General features: G+C 31.7%; 1 protein-coding gene across 8 annotated transcripts; it reads right to left on the reverse strand.

The window, feature by feature from the left end:
- Positions 1–9578: 9578 nt before the first annotated feature.
- On the reverse strand, positions 9579–16641 carry LOC124824023 (uncharacterized). Of its 8 annotated transcripts, none has more exons than XM_088101754.1 (9): positions 16462–16630; positions 15378–15621; positions 14734–14812; positions 12513–13837; positions 12053–12437; positions 11635–11742; positions 11142–11177; positions 10952–11023; positions 9579–9866 (listed from the first exon to the last, which is right to left on the reverse strand). In XM_088101754.1, exons 5-9 carry the CDS (start codon positions 12193–12195, stop codon positions 9737–9739), a joined length of 489 nt encoding a protein of 162 aa, XP_087957880.1. In that variant the 5' UTR covers positions 12196–12437; positions 12513–13837; positions 14734–14812; positions 15378–15621; positions 16462–16630; the 3' UTR covers positions 9579–9736. The 8 variants fall into 8 exon arrangements, 6 of the variants coding, with proteins under 6 accessions (XP_087957880.1, XP_087957877.1, XP_087957874.1 ...); XM_088101751.1 differs by lacking the exon at positions 12053–12437 and having other exon boundaries at positions 11142–11336; positions 11635–11729; positions 15378–15491; positions 15574–15621; positions 16462–16628; XM_088101748.1 differs by lacking the exon at positions 12053–12437 and having other exon boundaries at positions 11142–11336; positions 11635–11729; positions 16462–16628.
- Between the last annotated feature and the right edge of the window lie 5954 nt (positions 16642–22595).

Genomic DNA, 22595 nt, shown 5'->3' on the forward strand with positions numbered 1-22595 from the left:
TCATGTCGAAAGTTATTAACAAATATAATTAATCAATAGATTACTAAATAAAATATACTTTTATATAATTAAAATATTACTTTTAGATCAAATATATTTCATAAAATAAGATAAAAAGAAGATAGAATGATTGATATGGTCGTTAAATAATATAAATTTAATATTGTACAATTAGAGGTTATGTCAAATTAAATAAAATCCACACAAAAAGAAGTTAATTATATACTCAATATTTAGGAATAAAATTAATTTATATCCAAATTTAAATAAATTAAAATATTTAATCAGTAGAATTTTAATTTTTATTCAAGGGTGTACGTTAATCAAGATATTTACGTGAATACACATGTACATCATAAACAAGTTAACTATTTCAATAGAATTATATAAAAAATATTGATAAAAATTATATTGATATTATAAAATTAATATACAAAAATATAATTATGAGTTTTTTGAAGTTTTATAATGTTATCATTATACAAAACTTGTAAATGTTGATCAAAACAAAAATAAAAATTCAATAAAATATAAACAATAAATTTAAAATATTTTATTTTATTTAAAAATTTATGTTTAAATAATCGGATGGTCCTCATATTTGTATGGGAATCTCAGTGAGGTCCTCATATTTGCAATTGTCTGAATTGGGTCATAATATTTGTAAATTTGAGACGGCGTTAACTTGAGCTGACGTGTTGCATAGATAATATGTTGATGTGTATTATTTGATTATGTGGATTTTTTTATTTAAATAAACATTGTTTGACATGGTCCAATGCCTATTGTTTACTTTATTCGAATTAGGGACTTCATTTTCTTAGTGTGCGAATTAGGGATTTCATATTGGAATTAGGGATTTCATTTGCTCAATTTGAGAAGAGGAACTACAATATTATAGAAGACGAAGAGAATCAGGTGTAGGTGGACGAGCTGAACCGAAAGTTGACGCGAGTTAAGGTTAGTTTCGTTTCATGTTTGGTTTTCTATTTGAACGTATAAATGGTTGATGGGTTTTTGGTTTTACGAACATGTGCGTCTTTGTTTTAGGGATGGATAATCTGAATTGTTTTTTTTTTTGTTTTGTGACTATTTATAATGCTTTGTGGTCCCCATTATCCATGTTTAGTTGTGTACAGTGTAGACATTGTGGTCCCAATTTATCATTTTTGAATTGTTTACAAGTAGTGGTCCCCTGTCTGTGAGTGTTTCCTTAGTAGGGATGTTACTTTGTTCCCCTGTCCCCTATTTGTGTCTATGTGAGTGTTTGGTTAGTGAGTGAGTGTTCCCCTATTTGAGTGGTAGGAGTGTAATAATAATCATCCCCCCCATAATGTATAGGTATTAAAAGCAACTTCTTGATATGGATGATGAACGTATTAAAGTTGTGGTCCACCATGCTGGACATTTTGTTAGTGATGATAATGGGAAGTTCAAATTTGATGGAGAGAGTAAAATAGTCTTGTGATCCAAACCTATGGAACTATTTGGCATAGTAGCTTCAGTGAAAGGCTTAGGTCATATACACGTGAAAGAACTTTGGTACAGTTTAGGAGGCCAGTTTGTGGATCCAGATAGGTTAGAATTATTAACTAATGATATGGGTGTCATGCATATGTTGAACATTGCAAGGTTAAATGATGAAGTTCATGATGAAGATCATGTTGTAACATAAGTGGAGGAGGGAGAGGTTGTTGGTGATGGTGAAGTTCAAAGAGAAATGGTGGAGGGTCAGGGTGATAATAAGGTCCATACTCAAGTTCGAACAGAAATGGTGGAGGATGAGTGTGAGGGCCATACTAAAGTTGGAACATAAATGGGATATGGTAAGGGTGAAGGTCATGGTCACACTGAAGTTGGAACAAAAATTGTGGATGGTGAGGGTGATGCCCATGATGTAGAAGAGGATGAGGTCCATCATGTAGAGGTCCATCATGTAGAGGATGCTGAGGTGTATGATGTAGAGAAGGTTAAAGTACATGAGGTACATGATTTTGAGCTAGAGGATTTAGGAGAGGATGATGATGTAGACCAGAGTGAGGATGAGGATGTACATGAGTCTGAGGATGAAGATGTACATGATGATGAAGAAGTACATGAGGATCTTGATGAGGATGTTCAATGTGAGTATCTCAGTGAAGAAAGTCTAATTGATGTCAGCATTCAGTGTGACATTGAGACTTCTAAAGGAAATGTCAGACAAGAACCTTCCACTCTAGTAGGTGAGTGTTCACGGACAACTGATAATGATTCCATTGATGATGTCTATGGCTTGTTTGACATTGAGTGGCTGTCAGAGGAGTTGAATAGTAAACCAGATAGTAAGGAGGAGGATGATTCCATTAAGATAAGGTTTCCCAATTTTAGTATGCCGAAAAGTTTGGGGGATTATAAATGGGAAGTAGGAACCTATTTCGCTGAGAAAAAGGAATTCACAGACGCGATAAGGACTTATGCACTCAGTAATGGGAAAAATTTAAAATTTATTAAGAATGACAAGAAGAGTGTTTTTGTAAAGTGTTTGGATGGAAAAGGGAATTGCAAATGGTATGCGTATTGCTCCTATAGGTGTGATGTGAAGGCATGACAACTAAGAAAAGTGATTGATGATCACAACTGTAGTAGAGATTTCAATGTAAAGTTAATGACTTCAAAATGGTTGAGTGAAAGGATGGAAAAAACTGTCAGAGAAAACCCTACTATGAAGGTCATGAACATTAGGGAGAAATTCAGTAGGAAATAAAATGTAAGAATTTCTAGAAATATGACTTTTAGGGTAAGAGCCATTGCAAAAGATAATGTTGAAGGGTCATTCAAGGAACAATTTAGAAGAATTTATGATTATGGTCATGAGTTGCTGAGAACAAATCCAGGTTCAACAGTAAAAATAAAAGTTGAAAAGAGTAATGGTGAGGTAATATTCAAAAGATTTTATGCATGCTTGAAGGCATGCAAGGATAACTTCATTTGTTGCAGACCCATTATTGGGTTGGATGGATGCTTTTTGAAAGGCAAGTATGGAGGGGAGTTACTAACAACAGTGGGAAGAGATGGAAATGAACAGATTTTGCCAATAGCATATGCTGTTGTTGAGGTAGAAAACAAAGACTCCTGGACTTGGTTCTTGGAGCTTCTAATTCAGGACCTTGGTGGGAAAGTTGTATGTGCATCATGCACATTTATTTCAGACCAACAAAAGGTGAGTCAAAACAATCTTAATTACACAAAACAAATGTTAATAACAATATATTTTACATATAACTCAACTGACTTCAATATTTTAAAATGTCAAGGTCTTTTGCCAGCTATTCAAGATCTTCTACCTCGGGTAGAACAAAGATTTTGTGTTAGGCATTTGTATTCAAACTTCAGAAAAAAAAATCCTGGAAAAAACCTTTATTAATAATCTAATGAAAATATGATCAGTTTTTCCGAGTAGAGTATTTGTTAATGTTAAAAGGTTAGATACAAAGGTTTACTTATGTTATGAGTGTATATTTTGAATTCTTGATTTGTTTTTGTATTTTAAAATAATGTTTTAATTAAGATGTGTTATAATTGAATTTATTGAGCATGGTATAAAAATATATATTAAAAATAATTGTTTTAGTTATTTAAACGTTCTTTAGATATTTTGATGTTTGTTATACAACTAAGTGAAGCTCATGAAAGTGTGAAAATAAATTAGTTAAAATTTGATGAGACGTTAAAGATAAATCCAAAAATAGAAAATAATCAAAACTAGAAGAAGTTAAGCTAAACATTGCATGAAAAATATAAGAAACATGTAAAAAAGTGAAGAAATTTGATTAAGCCGAGAAGAAGGAACAAATAACAAAATTTGAATCTTGCAGTTTAGTTTTCTCTGTTTTTGTGCAAAAAGAGCTTTGATAATTGATAAATGTATATGATAAAAGATGATTTTAGGAAAATGTATATTTAAATACTTTTAAATAATTACCTTATTTAACTACATCAGTACATATGAAAAGATAATATTTGTCAAATATGTTTTAATCTACCAAAAATCTTCTTAAATATTTTTAGATCTCCACAACAATCAAATATATCTTGAAGATATTGAATTATTTAGAAGATAATTGGAGGATATTACATTATCAAAAAGATTGAAGCTAGTTTAATTTCTATATGAAGAAACTTAGGACAACACATTAGGGAAGCTTAGGAACACTTTGTAGGACCTAAATTCACCCTTTCCATCATCTTTCACATTTTCCATCATCTCTTATTCTATTTATACATTCCATGTGGTGGTAAACCTCTGAGGTTGATTTTGCTGTAATTGTTAATTGGATTCTAAGGTTAAATAAATAAATTTGTTTGTTTTTTGAATTTTGTTTTGATTTATTTTTATCTATGTATTTTGATGATTTCTACATTGTAACAAGTTACCATGGTGAATCTACATAACATATCAATCATATAAGTCTAAATGTTTTTAATTTTAATTGAGAATTTACAATGATTAATCTACATAGTTCTTACATTTAATTGATAATGTAATTTGATTAAAAGGTGAAAACTTTAACCAAAATTAATCAAAAATGTACTTTGGTTAATTAGCTTTTTACTTTATATAAGAGATAAAAGAATAACGATGATTAGACATAGTAATATTTAATTGAGAATGTTCTTTGATTAAATTTACTATGATTAATTTGCAAAGTTTTTACTTTTTAATTGAGAATATATTTTGGTTAATAATGAGAATACAAACAAGACAATAATTAATTGAAAAATGATCTAAATATATTTGTTGATGAATCCTATCTTGAAAAGGGAGTGTAATTAACATATTTTCTTAATTATTGTTATTTTTTATCTTTTTTTATTTTTTATTTTTTTATCTTTTTATTTTATTTATTTTTTTATTTAAATTTTGTTACCTAATATTTTTTTTATTTTGTTTATCTTTATTTTTTATATTTATTATTTTATTTGACTAACTCTTTGTATAGTTGACTTTACCTTTTTCTATTTTTGTTGGCTACATTATCTTAATATTACTGGAGTTAGTATAATTTACTAATATAAAAAAATTGTGATTTCTATTTGAGAAAATTGTGACAGCATTAAGTGAGAAAAACTCTCATTAAGAAAGACAATGGTTTGTTGTGATTATATCTCTCTTTTTTGGAAATCTACTTGGTGAAACATTTACATAATATGTCTCATAAGCAATTCATCCATTTTTTTTTAATTTTCATTAAAATATACTAACATTAGATTTGAAGATTTGATTTAGTAACTAAAATTATCATAATCGTGAAATAATTGTCATAAATTGTTAAATTGATTAAAAAGTAACCTAATTAATTCATAAATATAAATTATTAATTGAATTAATTTGATAATTATTTGGTTGAATATTTTGACAAAAAAATTTTAACTTTGTGAGTTTTAAACCTAATTATGAGAGAGGAATCATTCTATCATTCATATTTTTCTTAAATAACTTCATCATGTTTTGTTTATATTCTTATATTTAGTTTGATTATTTTATTTTGCAATTTTAGTATATATGCATAATTTAATTTGATTGAGACATTTGTAAATTTTAACTACATTTCAAATAAACTCACTTTGATATTAATCCATTAGTAACTCTCTAAGTCTTAAGCTTAAACGTTTTTTAATCACGGAAAAACCTTAAAAAAAAGAGTAATATTATTTGTCCCTTACCTTAGAATGAAAGAAAAAGCTAATAGATGAATAAAGTCCACGAATGAGTACACTCACAAAATAATAAAAATAACAAAAAAGAAGAAAAAAGTTTAATAAAAATATATCCATCACATACAAAATTGAAATCTTTTTTATGATTAATCTATATAGTTATTATAATATGTGGAGTGTAAATTAGATTCAAAGGCATCATATTCATAAATTTTCGACAAAGCTATGATATTAGCACGATCCCCCATCATCAGTAGCAATTTGAATTTCATGTAGTGAGGTTACTACGGGGACTAATGGCAAAAACTCCACCTAGTTTCAACAACAAAGAAACAATAATAATTAACAATATGGTTGAACAAATTGTGTCAAGGATCTCATAAAATCGTAAGTACAAACTCTCACTTCGTAGATATGCAATTTGTGCATAAAATTATGGTATATTAAACTTAAATGGATTTTATTAATAATTTTCTTTAAATTTTATTTTATTAGTTTTAGGTATAATAATATTTAGTTTGATTTTGATAGAGATAAAATAGGGATAAATAATTATGATTTTTTGTTTATTTAGGTACAATATTATTTTATGATAGATTAAATAGATTTTATTTTTAAGATAGTTGATATTTTATTTTCTGTTTTTATTTTTATTCCCGTAATATTGTAAATGTCACAGATATTCAATTATCAATGAATATTTGAGTGTGTGTAATGTGAGATTTTCTTAACAGTGGTATTAGATCTTTATGTTCTGAGTTACTATGGACAAAAAGAGAGAGAGGAGAGAGTCAAACACCATGAAAAAAAAAAAGTGCTTAATTTTTTTTGTGAGAGAGATGACAAAGGTTGTCAATGGTGTTAGTATGCCACAATTGACGAGAAGAACCAATTATGATAATTGGTGCCGACAGATAAAGACGTTATTGAGATCCCAAGACGTTTGAGATATGGTGGAAGACGGGTATGTTGAACCTGATGAAGACGAATATCAGACAATGACAGAGATAACCGCGTTGAAGAAATCACGTGCAAGAGATGGATCAACATTGTATTTCCTCTACAATGCAGTAGATGAGTCAGGATTTGAAAAAATAACGAATGCTAAATCAGCAAAGGAAGCCTGGGAGATATTAGAGGTTGCATATAAAGGTGACAACCGCGTTAGACAAGTCTGGATACAAGCTCTCAAAGAAGAGTTTGAACAGTTGAAGATGATGAGCAGATAATCAAGTACATAACTCGGGTGGAGAAGGTGGCCAACCAACTCAGTAGGAATGGAGAACAAATGCCATCTAACCGGTTATGGGAGAAATTTTGAGATCCCTTACAAAAGATTTTGAAAGTATCGTGTGTGCCATCGAAGAATCGAAGGACTTGCCGATTCTCACAGTGGATGAACTTGTTGGGTCATTAGAAGCCCACGAACAAAGGAGAAGGGGTTAGGATGATCAGGTTAAACCCGACGATCAAGCACTATAGGTACAGTTTGACTTGAATAAAACTCGGATTACTCAGAGCTAAGGTCCTGGCAGTAGAGGGCGAGGAGGCCGAGGACGAGGTGGACGTGGTCGAGGTAATTTTGAGGTTGATAGTGAAGAGCAAATCGGTCAACAAAATTGGCATGACCGAGGACAAGGAAAAGACCGAGGAGATCGATTAGGAGTTGAGTATTTTAAGTGACTATTCAAACAGAGTGTGGATAAAAAAAGTACTACAAATGTGGTAAGGTGGGCCATATTGCAAAGTATTGCAAGGCTGAGACAAATGGGGAGACTAATCTCCTTACTAAAGATGAAAACGAATTGTTGCTAGCAAAGAGCTCGGGTGCAATGGACATGGAGAGCACGATCCTAGTAATGGATGAAGTGATCTTGGTAAATGGTGCATAAATGTGGAAAGGAACTCAAACAAAAAGATGACGAGATTCAGCAGATAGGGATACTTCTACATGAAGCTAATGAAATTATGAATAAGCAAAGGATTCAGCTTAAGAGCTGAAGAAGGCGGCTCTTGAAAAGGAAGAGAAAACATCTAGCGTTCTTGAACCAGATAAAAATAGGGAAGAAGAAGATGAATAAGACTGATGAGATTTCTACCAACTCGATATTGTATCTAAATATTGGGGCAAACAATCATATGTGTGGAAACGAGAAATTTTTTGATAAACTCACCAAGGTGGATGCCAAACTTGTGTCTTTTCGAGATGACTCCAAGGTGGCCGTGAAAGGGCGTTGAACAATCCAACATATGCAAAAGAATGGATGAGTTGGAGAGATTAAGGATGTTTACTATGTTCCGGAGCTGAAGAGCAATATTTTAAGCATGGGTCAGATAATTGAAAAAGGTAATTCAGTTTTTATGAAAGATCAGGTACTGTATTTAAAGGATAAGCACATGGTCATCTAGCAACCTAGGTAAAAGCAAAGAAGAACTGATTATATGAACTAGAGCTTAAAATCTTGGAGAGAAGATGCTTGAAACAAGATATGACTAGCAACAGCTCGGATAACTCTAACTTAAATCTGATTGAAATAAGTGAACCCGGTGTGGGATGATGCATATGGAAAGCCGAAGGAAGGAAGGAAGAATTTAAATTTATGGGAGAGTTTGTTGGGATAAACTTAAATTTTAGGGTTTTATTAATAATTTTGTTTAAATTTTATTTTATTAGTTTTGGGTCTAGTAACATTTAGTTAGATTTTGATAAAGATGAAATAGGAATAAATAGTTATGATTTTCTGTTTATTTAGGTACAATATTATTTTATGATAGATTAAATAAATTTTATTTTTAAGATAATTGATATTTTATTTTTAATTTTTATTTTTATTTCTGTAATATCGTAAGTGTCACGACTATTTATAATCCTTCAATTATCAATAAATCCTACACTCAATTTTAGAAAAATATATGATTATGTATAGTGAAATTTTCCTAACCACCCCTAAAATGGACGCCCCCATGCAATGCATCAAATTTCAAAATTGTTATTGTTCATGATTACCAATGATAAAAGGTGTCATTTTTCTTAGAAAGAATTTAGATTTTTAAAACTATCAAAATCAGTATTTATAGTGTATTTTGAAATCACAGTAGAGAGACAACACCAAAAACTCAGAGAATCCAGATTCGCTTAGAAACTGTTCTTAACATTTGATGTATGCCAGAAAATTACTCATTACACATTTATTCCTTATCATTAGCTTCCGATTGATCAATTTGGGCATATATAAATAATAATAACTTACTATTGAGTAAAAAAACCTTAGAAGAAGATTTTCGAAACACCCATCATAAAGCAACCACAGCTACCACGGGCTTAACAGTTCACCTGTATTAGCAACCACGTGTATATTCAAGATAATGACCGGAAGAAGGATCCAGCTGATTCTAGTGCAAGATGGAATCAACGCAACTTCTCCTAGGAACTTCTGGAATCTGAACTAGAAAGGACACTACAAGAAAAATCACAATTATATACGATTAAAATCCGTATATAACCTTCAAAATCCGTATATAAAATGATGTTACATACGGATTATATACGGACAAAAATCCATATATAAAAAGAGCGTAGGTAAATTACATACGGATATATCCGTATATAATTACATACGGATTTATCCGTATGTAATTACATACGGAAAAATCCGTATATAAAATTTGTATATAATTTATATACGGAAAAATCCGTATATAAAATCTGTATATAATTATATACGGAAAAATCCGTATATAATTATGATTTTATAAAAAAAAATAAAATAGATGATTCTATTGCAGTCAATAGTTAGAAGTTTTATATAGCTGATAATGATAAAAGTCAAACAGAATTGCCAAATGTTCAAATAACAACTGATTATTTTTTATAAATAGAATTTAAAAAAATAAATACAACTCTTATTATTTAACAATCTCTTAAACAATTACATTAATAAATCTCTTACAATGTGTTACCTATTCAACACCCACAATTTTAATATATATTCATAATAAACAAATTTAATAATCTAAGCTGGCACTATGTCAAAGCCATTTACAATGATAAAAGGTTTTTCAAACCACTAAGATTAATCGACATTAATAAAGCTTCCAACACACTATCTTCAAACTGAACTTTAGGGACTGTACCACAGATGCTAAAGTAGCATTTGGTCTCTCCAAACCTGTCCATTTAAGACAGAAAACTATTGAATATATAATAATAGTTTTAGCCACCATAAAGATCCATGAACAACAAAACCATTGAATATACAATAATAGCTTTAGCCACCAAAAACTGAGGGAGTATTTTGGCAGTATTTTTATTCTAGGTTAATTAATTTTCTATTTGTGCCAGTTTAATTACTATAATTAAATACTTATTCCAAAAGTAACTAGAATAGAGACAGTAACTATTCTTATCCCACAAAATAAAATTGGCTTTACTTCGAACATGAATAAACTACTTCCTCCACCCCATAAAAGTGGTATTTTCCAAATCACTCGTAAATAAAAATATAATAAATATTCTAACATCTTATTTTTAATATTTTAAGATCGAAAAATAGTTTTAGATTCGAAAAACATATTCTAAATACCCATCCAAAACAAAAGAAAGAAATTTTCAGAAGATAATTTTAGATTTAAAATTACTTTCCAAAATACTTGTTTCAAAATTGCCTTTTATATTTTCAGAACACAAAAACTAAAATATAAAAAAAAATTATTAAACAAGTATTTTGAAAGATATTTCAGATCAAAAAATACTTTTCAGAACATCCTGTTTTGAATTTTTTTTCTAATTATAAAATGAATTTTCAAATCCTAAATTTATTTTCAAATAAAAAAAATCCAATAGGAAAAATACCGCAAAGCAAGATGCGATTCCTGTTTGTCTTAGCTCAAAAGACTACAATCCGATTGTGGAAGGGTTGGTTGAACCGAGAAATAGAGATTAAGAAAATCAATGGAGGCTGGTTCTAATGTATCCAAAGCTATATAAAAAAGAAAGTTTTGCATAAAATTTATTTTTAGGAAGAGACAAAAAAATTGAATGTGGGTGTGGAATCTCGTTCCACTTATAGTGTTCTAGATTCAACAAGCAAATATGCAATAAAATAGGCTTTTGTTATACATGTGCAACACAAGTGATTATACCAGAAAATGGACTTCACGAAATAAGTGACTCATAATAGACAAGTTAACAGAGTAACTGAAAGGTGAAAACTAAAAACTTCAATATAAATTCTACAAGATAGAAGGGACTTACTTGTGAAGAAAGAGAAATATACCACAAAGTATAAATGTGCCAGCAATAAGAATCCAACCAATGAGGATCAAGCTGCAGTCATTAAAAGAACATGATTTAATGGCTGGTGATTAGATGGGACAAACTATTGAGAATTACAAAGTCAAAAAATAAAAAATAAATAGAAAAATGCTCAACTAGTTTAACTTACAAGTATACAAGACCTTGCAGACCAATATTGATAATACTGTAGAAAGTTGTGACCACAAAAACAATCACATGAGACGACAAAAAATCTTTATCATAGAGACAGAAACAAGTATTAAAACAGGATAAAAGAAACGTATAGAATCCAACAAATGCAAGAAAGAGCATAACAGCAGCAAGAATAACCAAAGCCAGTCTCCTGCAGCACATAATATATAATTGTCAAAAAATAAGACTTTTTAAAACCTTAAATCAAATCAAGATATCCAAGTGTTTATGGTTACACTTTCTTTACCAAAACTATGCTCTGATCTGGCAGACAGGAGTTTTTCAAGAGGCTAAAAGTCAACCCAGGATGCCAGTGTACGAGGTCTAATGCAAGCTTCAGTTCTAAATAACAAATCAGATATATGATTCTAAAGACAATGATAACTCTTATGCAAATAAGCTCACTGACAAAAGAAGCAATTATGCATACAATAAATTAAAGGAATCACCTCATTATGGTCATGGAGTAGAAGAGGGGTGTTTGCCATAGGTGAGAATCCAATAGCTGGTAATCCAAGGTCACGGAAGTAGCGTGAATCTGTAGCTGCAGGAAAGACCTCTGGCCAATGGTCAATCATGTGGTATGCAGATGAGAATTTGAACAAAAATGATCACCCATAACATCACAAAGACAACAACATGGCACTATATAACCATCCTTTTAAAAGTCAGTTTATTCCAAAAACAATATCTATCCATGTCATAACCATCATCAAAATAGAAATCACATCAAACTCCCAAGCAAGTTAAACTAATATATAATCAAACATTGAAAAGCCCAATCCCCTTCCCCGAGTTCCTTGCAAAAATCACCACGGGGTTAGATTAATTTCTATAAACAAGCATTAATGGTAGACAAGAAAAAACCTCGGCCAAAGATATATCCTCGGATGAGTTCCTGCATCTGCAAACGCACTAACACCAACAACCTTGGTTGTCAAATACAGTGTCCTTGGAAGAAGTTGAGCCATGGACACCTTCAGTGTCTTCTTCCTTAACCTTGCCCTCATGAATGCCTCTAAACTTATTATCACCACCTTTTTCTTCCTCCTTCTTGATTTTATCCCAAAATTTCCTTCATTCCCACTTCTCTTCCTTCCTGTCCTCAAAAAACCTAATTTTTTTATTCTCAGAAACCCAAATTTTCTTATCCTCACAGAGACGCAGATGATATTCTGGAACCCTAATCAAGTTCCACCGATCGTGCAGGAAGAGTTGACGATGGTGATTTAAGAAAATCAATCGTTCAACTCTTTAAGATAAATATCATCATTTTTATACAAATATTTGAACATAGAAAATTAGAAGAAAAAGGAAAAGGGTTTACCGAGATGCTTTTAGAGGGTTTTGAGAGCGGTTGAAAATGAAAACGAGAGAAGCTTATGTTGTGTGTCCCTGCGAAAAAGGAAAGTAAGAGGGTGAAGATGGTGAAACTTTCTCTCGTTGTTTCAGTGTTTATAACTTTATGTGAGAGTTATATGCAAGAAGAACGAAGAATGAAAGGAAGAGGAGAGCTGGAATGAAGGTTGCAGAGAAATGTGAAATAGAATTAAGGCTCGAGAGGAGAGGTCGAGAGAGAAGAGAGGTGGAATGAAAGTTGCAGGGAATAAAGGTGGAATTAGGGTTCGAGAGACGAGAGGTCGAGCCGTGCTTAGTAAATTCAATTTCTTTTTAAAAAATGATTTTTCAGGTCCGTATGTAACATCGGTGTGTAATTCTTTTTTTTAAATTCGTATATAAATTCTGTATATAATACTTACATTACATACAGATTATAATCCGTATATAATTATTAGTATGTAATTATAATATTTCTTGTAGTGGGAGGATGAACATCATTTTGTTGCAGCGGAAGAAGATGAATTATGATGATTATGACCGGAGGAAGCATAAACTCTGGAACCCACTCTTCAAACAGTGTTCGGTGACTGGATTGAAGGAGAGTAGATGATTCAGTGATGAAGATAAGTTTGAGGTAAAGGAGGATTGAATCAAACAGTGATGCGGTGAAGAAAACAGATTAATCGGGGATGGAGAAAATGGAATGAAGGAAGTGGTTTAGGTGCTGAAATATGATACGGAATGTGTAGAGGAATGCTAGGAATGGAAGCCTAGCTAGGGAGAGAGGCTAGAGGAAACTCTCAGGCTCTCTTTCTCGGTGACCTTCAATAAGAAGAAAGTTCTGGACAGCATCAACAGAAAACAATTCTTCATTCAAATCAAAGGTCCGGTTACAAGTAATGGAGCAAGGTATTTAAAGGAGAAACAAAGCTCCTGGTTCACGCCTACACTTAGCTACGTTAGCTATGATGCAAGGACCAGCTGTGCAAGTGGAAAGAAAACGTGAGTGGCTACGTGGCCTATCAAACAAGAAGCTGGTGAAGAAACGTGAGTGACAACTGGTGCATTTGTTGACGCTGGGCGCAAACCCTCATCTGCTGAGCACTAGGCTTTCTTCAACTTCAACCAAGCTGCTGGTTGGAATGTGACTCATGTGGGCTTCCAAAGCAGCTTAGTATGGATCCAAGTGAAGATTCCAACATTCCTCTAAGTGAAGATTTGGCTTGCTTCTTCATTCTTGATTTTTCCTTGCTTCTTGATTTATCAAGTTTCTTGGCTAGTTGATCCATGATCTCCTAGCTTTATTAGACCCTACAAAACACATATAAACATATTAAAGAGAATCCTACTAAGACTTAGAGAAAGAAAATTAAGAAAGAGTCTTTAAGAGTCCTTCTTCACTTCCCTTTCTTAGCCTTAGCTTAAGTTGATACTCCTTTGAATGGACTGTCCTAAATGGGTTTCCATCAGATTAAACTCCACATCTCATGAAATATATAATTCTAAAGGGGCCATGCACCCAGACAAAGAGTAAAAATTCCCCATTAGATCATAATGAGCGAGTGATTTGAATATGTTTTTGTTCTCACTTGTTTTGTTGCATATTGTATTCCACAACATAACGAACATGCTGGTACAGCACTAAATATGAAGCAACACATCAAGAACTATATGGCCAAGCTAGAAATTTCGTAGTCTATGTCGCAAAAAGCTTCGGAATGACACTGTAATGTGACATTTTAAAGCTCACCAGGAATCCAGGATCTAGAACTATTGACAAGTGAACAACCAAAATAAGATTTATGAAAATTATAAGTAGCATCAAAATGATGAATTTTAGAATAAGGATATAGTACATACTTTATTGACAATAATTTTTCATTATAACTAAAGGATTGATAAAAAAATGGCATAAGTATGAAGCATAATTACAGAAAAGGTTGAGACTGTAAAAGGCATAATCACGATGTAATAAAGTAAATTTATGACAGAACCGCAACCCAAATTTTTTATATTTGCATCACTCATCATTTACCTCTATTTTTCACTGCCAGTGGGCAAATCATCAACACAAGTATGTTCTTTGGTTCAAGTTAATTAATTCAATATGTTAAACTCGAAAAATCTGATGACGTTAATGAAAATTTCCACGGTAAGCAGACGTAAGAAATAACAATGTAGTAGCAAATCAAACAAGGGATATCTACCTATTCTTGGTGCCTTCCAGAAGAAACCATGAAATCCGTCAGCAAAAACATGTACGTCTTGCCAGCAAGTTCTAAAAATCTGTTATAAAGAATGAAAACACTGTTTCAAGTTGCACGTCTAATGGAACAAGGGTAAAAACATTATTATACATTGAATTTTGAGCATGTAAAATTTAGATGTACAAATTACCAAACACTTGAGAATAAAAAGGAAGGGTGAGGGACAAAAATGCGTGGTTAAAAAGAAATTTTCCATCCCTTTGTTTGGATGTTCAAAATTACTTTTAGACGAACTTTAAAAAGTTCATAAAATTTAGCAAGGGCAAGGATTTTCATTGCATGAAAATCCCTCGTTTTCTTATAATCATTCATAAACTCCCAAACAAGAGGAAGGTTCGAGGTAAACTTTTATTTCCTTTCCTTTCATTCCTCTCCCTTTATTGTCTTCTATCCAAACATGTAAAAGAACATTGCAATCAATAGCTCACGAGAAAATGCATTGGTACCAAAACCGATATTGAAAATAAGACCTACACTATTACTCAGCTATGCTACTCGAATGCAGCATTGTCAACATATACGCATAAATTGTATATGCATTACAGCTCATATTTACACATGGCAAGAGATAAAGACATATATACCCAGTTTTCTGGTCTAAGATTGCCGGAAGCTGCATCTTGAAATAATTGAAGGCACATATCCCCAGAAGTATCACAGTTAGAAATGAGTGGAAATTGAAAAGCGCTGACTGAAACCTAACACAGACGATGTCAAATGCAATGAGCAAACATTCCACGGATTAAATCACAACGATTTAAAATTTTCTGTTTTCCACACCATCTCAACGTATTCTTAGAATTTACCAATCTTCACCAAACTCCCTCCCTACAAAAGATTCCATTAACAATTAAATTAGGCCTGTCATCCAAAACAATATGCAATAGTACAAGTAACTGAACAGTGTCGAGATCAAGTTCAATCACGAAACTCAATTAAAAATGCAAGCCCTAAAGATAATTCAAATTCAAGATTTGAAATGCACAAATTTAATTTTAACAACCATCTCTTCTTCAACTTCAAGATTTCTATGTTTCACCAAAGTAATTCACAGAGTAAAAGTTTGCATCAAAGGTCAACATAGATTACTGAGATGAAACAGTAATTCTGATTGAAGCATAACACTGAGCATGTGTGAAAATGCATCCAAAAATGCGTCTTCCCCTTAAGAAACTGCATCCAAAACTACATCACTCAACGGTATTAACAAACATTAAAATTCCAGATCTGCAAACTCTAATCTTCTCTAGATCACAAACCTACCCAGATCCCAAAAACAAAAACGACCAAATTTCCCTGATCGTACCCCTCTGTTAAGCAATCATAAAATCTAATACCTAAAAAATAATGTACCACTCTGTTACAACACAAAGAAAAACAAAATTGGATCCAAAACATCACCGTTAACACTAATTACAACAACAGCAAGCGGCATCATTCGCGAAACGGTTACTATAACTAAATCAACGCAATTTAGCATAAGGAACAATTCAAAACGAGGAAATATATACTACATTCAGATTTATAAAATTTCAACGACACTCAAAATAAATCATTGAAGCAGAACAGATAGATAATACAAAAATTCAATTTCGAAACCCAAACATTTAAAGGAAAAAAAAACTCAGATCTATTATCAGCAATTATAATACATGGTAATAAAGGAACCTCCATATGAATTTTCGGTGAGTGATGTTGGAGGGTGCTGTAGATTTGAGAGAAGAACTCGCCGGAGATACAGAACTACGGTGACCAACTCTGTTCCTCATTACCTCTGTTTCTTACAGCTACGGTCGCCGGAGATTTTTAATTTTTATTCTATAGTGTACGTTGATCAACGTATTTCGTGAATACAAGCGTGCATATATGAATGGATTTATTTTTATGATAATGAAAGTAAAACATAATAAAAAGAAGTAACTATTTCAATAAAATTAATTAAAAATATTGATAAAATTACATTAATATTTTAAATTTTATGTACATAAAAATAATTATGATTTTTTTTCACGTTTTATAATGTTATCATAATATATTACTCGTAAATTTTTATCAAAATAAAAAGTAATTACATTAAAATATAAACAATTTTTAAAAAATATCTAATTTTTATTTAATAATTTATGATTATAATTATATAATGAAAATATTATCAGTTTTCGTGAGTAGATTTTCTGTATAATGGAAACTAAAAAGTTAATTAATAAATATAAAGTAAAACAGAACTTACAAAACTCAATCTTTTTAAATATTTGACAAAGAATATAAAAATTGTTTAATTTTATTGATAGAATATGAAACTCTTGTATGAATTCTTCAAAAACAAAACAAATATTATTAACATATAAAAAGTAAAAGACATTTTTGGTCAGAGTAGAGATAGAACAAAGTACGAAGTCTTATATTAGATAATACTTGAAAAGAAAATTAGTAATGATAAATAATAGGAAGAAAAAGAAAGAAAAAATAGTGATAAAATATTTATGATATTAAAGTATCCCAAAATAATTAGCCATTTGGTGTATCTAGTCTTCTAGTCTTCAAAAGACAATGGTATGACTCTTGTAATCAATCATTCATTTCGTCGTGCAAAATTAATGTCTTGTCACTAAACAATAACCATTAAATGTCTCCATTTCAAATCACCATATCTATCTCTTACTCCCTAGCAAATTAATGTATTAATATTTTTGAAATTGTTGTTATTATGATTGCAATTTACATTATTTAAAATAAATTGCAAGATAAATTTTTAAAAAATTACATAAATATTATGTGACTTTCTATTTTTACAATACTTAACATCTTGTACAACTTTTGTTATTGTAAGACGCGAAAAAAAAATCTAGAAAGGTGGTTTAGACATTAATTATGTTTATTAAAATAAAAAAAAATAACATGTTAACTAGTGAAGTGTAGTGCAATCAATTAGAGCTCATTCATATGGGTAAGAGGTCACATGTTTGTGTTGGATAAAAGTTGATAAAAACATGAACAATATTTCGTGAGGCGTCCTTAAGGACTTATCTGTAGTGTATTACGCAAGTCTCCAGGATACAACATGAACTTTTCAGAATTTTTGAGGATCTCAGAACTAGCAATGATCTCTAAAAAGAGAATAAAATAAACCCATAATATTTTCAGGAAAAGAAGAAAAGAGAAAGAATGAAACCAAGAGAAGAGAGAATGAGAGAATAATAGTTTTTGATCACTTTTCTGAATGAAAGAAAGGCTCTATTTATAGAGTTGGGAAAGAGCCAACGTGCCCATGAAACCAAGAAAATATCCCGTATAAAAAGTTGAGCAAAATAAATTTAACAAATAAAGGGAACGTTGCAAGCAAAAGTGCCTTGGCTTGCGAAAGAAGCAGTTTTAAATGATAACGTTATTGCCCAACGGTTTTGACCACGTGCAAACCAACTTCAAATTACTTTCTCTGAAAACCTTTTGTAATTTAACTTTTAGGTTTACAACAATCCACCACAAATTATAAAAGTCGAAAAAGACAAGAAAGAAAATTATACTGGGTTTCATAAGATGTAATGCATCAGAGCTGGTATAACAAGCTATATGAACCAGTCTTAGATCGAGAAACTTAACACACAATATTCCTGAGTGCTTTAGAGATCATGCCAAGATCTCATGCAAGCGGCCTCACTTGACACTCATATAGGTGATTTCATCAAATGTATGCTGCAAGTCATACACCATCCATAAGGGATATGAAAATCATTAAAAACTTTGTTTAATCACAAAGTTTAAGCTCTCAATAATGCAGTCTCTAGCACTTTCACACACACAATAGGAATGGGCATATTTGATTTAAAATAAAATTACTACTATCAGAACTAACAAGTGACTTGTTTTTACCCATATGAACCTTATTCATGGGATCTCCAATCACAAAGGTTGGGTTACCATCACTTGTTTGTTTGCAAGTGGCTTAAGTCCCATTCCCCTCAATGTTTCTAAGATCATATTTTTTTTCCCAAGGGTTTTGTCAGAGGATCTGCTAGATTCCGTTTTGACTTCACATAGTCAATGGAAATAGTTCTACTCTTTAGCAGTTGCTTCACCAAATTATGTCTCAATTGTACATGTCTATTCTTTCCATTGTAATTCTTGTTTTTAGCTATAGCTATTGCCGATTGGCAATCACAATGTATTGATATCGATGGGGTTAGTTTCATTCCTAGTGGAATGTTTGCTAAGAAGTTTTTCAACCACTCAGTCTCACTACCAGTCATCTCAAGAGCAACAAATTCAGATTCCATTGTTGATCTTGCAATAATTGATTGACTAAATGATCTCCATGTAATCACATCACCCCCAAGTGTGAATACATAACTACTAGTGGATTTTGTCTTATCTGAATCAGAGATCCAGTTAGCATCACTGTACCCTTCTAGTACAACAACAAATCCACTATATTCAATGGCATAATCCATTGAACCCCTTAAGTATCTCATAAGCCCAGCAAGTGCATCCCAATGTTCTTGATTTGGACATTGAGTATACCCACTCAGTATACCTACTGCATAAGCAATATTAGGTCTAGAAAAACTCATCAAGTGTAGTAAGCTCCCAATTATCTGGGCATACTGAGGCTGGGATATAGACTCCTTTATTTTTTCATTAATTTATAATTAGCATCATAAGGGGTACTCACTGGTTTGAGGTCATAAAACCTAAAATTCTTAAGAAGTTTCTCAATGTATTGTTCTTGAGATAGTAATATACTATCTCCCTTCCTTATGATTCTAATACCTAAAATCACATTAGCTTCACCCATGTCTTTCATTTCAAATTTTGATCCTAGAAACAATTTAGTTCTAGGGACAATCTCATTGCATGTACCAAAAATTAACATGTCATCCACATACAAGCATATAATGACACAATCACCATTTTAAAAAGTTTAGAGTACACACATTTCTCAGCATCATTAGGTGAAAAGCAAAAGTTATTTCTTCAAGTAATTAAGTAAAATTACCTATACCCCACAATTTTAAAATATTTAAGATTGGTAAATGAGAAAATACATGGTTGTGCTTTTCTCTTTTATAGGTAAAGTATACGAAAATTACTCAAGTACCTAGCCTAATCTTCTTATTTCTTTTTCTTTCTTTGGAGAGAAAATCTTCTCCACATTTCCTCAAACATTACAAAGGCATGACACATGAAAGTTTTGTCACCTCGTCTCCCTCTTCTTCATCCTTATTCGCAGTCCCTACAAATGCGATCAGAAGCCACTGTTGTTGCGAGCGCCTTGCCAGCCTCCGGAAGTTCTGTCTAAAGAAGACCTCGACTTTTGACACGTCCAGAAGTGATTTCGGGAAGACTTTCTGAGTTCTGAAAACAAAGTTTTGATCGTGCGATTGAATTGTTGATGTCAGTCATAAGTCCTTAAGATTGTTGGATAAAAGTTGACAGAAACACAAATAATATTTCCTGAGACGTGTAGATTCACTTTCCTTAAGGACTTCGCAATGTATTGCGCAAGCCCCCAAGGATACAATAGGAACTTCTCAGAATTTTTGAAAATCTCATAACTAGCAAGAATCTCTAAAAAGAGAATAAAATAAATCCATAATATTTTCAAGAAAAGAAGAAAAGAGAAAGAGTGAAACTAAGAGAAGAATAGTTTCTGATCACTTTTCTAAATGAAAGAAAGGCTCTATTTATAGAGTTGAGAGAGAGCCAATATGCCCACAAAACCAGTAAAATATCTCGTATAAAAAGTTGAGCAAAACAAATTTAATAAATAAAGGGAAGGTTGCAAGCAAAAGTGCCTTGGAAAAGTGCCTTGGCTTGCATAAAAAGCAGTTTTGAATGATAACGTTACTGCCCAACGGTTTTGATCACGTGCAAAACAACTTCAAATTACTTTCTCTGAAAACCTTTTGTAATTTAACTTTTAGGTTTACAATAGTTTGATCCTTGCTTTATGGATAATATATGTTTATTATCTATTTTCAATTTGTTTTATGTGCAAGTGGTGTATATTAATATATATAATAATTGTCGTGCATGTGTTTGATAAAAATTAATTAAAGTTTGGGAGAGTAAAATTAATACTTTAATTAAAGTAGTTTAGAAAAAAAGGATAACTTATTTCTTCTAATAATAGTTATATATTTTTTTATTTATATGAATAATATTTTATGGGCCAACTTTCTTTTGTTATATCATTTATAATTATATAAATATTATTTCTTTTGTGGAATTACAGTTTTAATATGGATTGGGATGATTACAGTAATATTATATATATTATGTATATAATTTGGTTCATATATGTAGTTAAAATATATAAATGAATAATTATATTTTGTGGCCTTGTAATGTTTAAATATTAGGTTTAATAGGTTCGTAGGTCCCTATATTTGTGGGTTCGTTTCAGTTGGGTCCTCCAATTTTTAAAGTGATCAATTGGGTCCCTAATTTGGGAAATTTGATTCAATAATAGGATTTCCGTTAAATGTAGTTAACGTACGTTAACTTTGTTTTGAAGTGGAAGCTGAGCATCCAGGTGGCATCCTTCGTGGATTTATATCATTTTCAGAAATTATTAACTAATGTTAAATATATTAATAAAAAAAAATATAATTAGAATAATCATTAAACATATCAAGTAATGTTTCGTATTTTGGGTAGCTTCTGTCTCAGAAATTGGGGAAATCTACGAAGTTAGGGTTCGTTGGAGGTGTGCTGGCATTTGGGGAGCACCGCTTTTGCGTGAGAAATTACTCAGCCATACCTGGTGTCTTCAAACTATTTCCAATTTTGGGGTCAGGTAGCTGGTGTCTTCAAAGTTGGGGAAATCTGCGAAATTGGGGAAATTAGAAAAATTAGGGTAGCTCGTGGTTGTATTTTGGGGTCAGGTAGCTCGTGGTTTTATTTGAAGGTGAACAGATGGGCAACAAACCGAACAAAAATAGCCTCATTGTCTGGGGTGATTTGTCCAAAAATCAAGAGTAGACTTAATAAGGAGTCCCAGCTAACCAAATTTTGGATTGCTAGGTAACCGTAAATTTTTTCATTTATCATGTGTTTAACAATTTAAGTGTATGCGTACTTTCTAAATTTTAATTCTATTTTTTCAGCTGGTCAGCACTGCAGTTGTTTGAAGTTCGTCATGTGTCCCAAGTTGGTGACAAGTTTATAGTTGATATAGACAAAGTTGAATGCACATGCAGGAAATGGGCTATCTCGGGCATTCCATGCTGTCATGCGTTGGCTGTTATGAAGTTTCTGAATTTAGATGCAGATGATTTCATCCCTAATTGTTTTAGGAAGTCAACATACCAAGAAATCTACTCTTCCATTGTGTATCCAGTTAATGGTCAGAATATGTGGGAAATTACCCCATATAATGATGTGCTCCCTCCAAAAAAGAGAATATTGCCAGGGAGGCCTAAGAAGAAAAGAAGGTTACAGGAATGGGAGTTAGTCAAGGACGAAACAAGAATGAGGAAGGGTGGTATGCAAAAAAGATGTGGCATTTGTAAGGAGCTGGGTCACAACAGAACTTCTTGCCAGAAATCAACCCAAGATGGTGAACTCAACCCTCACCAAACACAACAAAGCAACCCAACAAATGAAGAAAACATACCATCATCAAATCAGCCTTAAGCAATTCTGATGTTTACTGGTTTTGTAATGATGTAAAAATTTCTGGTGTTATAGAAATTGCAGCAGTTATCCCTAGTTTTGTAATGATGTAAAAAATTCTGATGTCAAAAATTCTGATCTTGAACCTTTTCTGATTAATACCAGTTTGCTGTAATGAGAACTTTGCT

Source organism: Vigna umbellata, chromosome 11 (assembly GCF_029865625.1).
Source record: "Vigna umbellata cultivar VRB3 chromosome 11, Vumbellata_1.0, whole genome shotgun sequence".
Classification (NCBI taxonomy): domain Eukaryota; kingdom Viridiplantae; phylum Streptophyta; class Magnoliopsida; order Fabales; family Fabaceae; genus Vigna; species Vigna umbellata.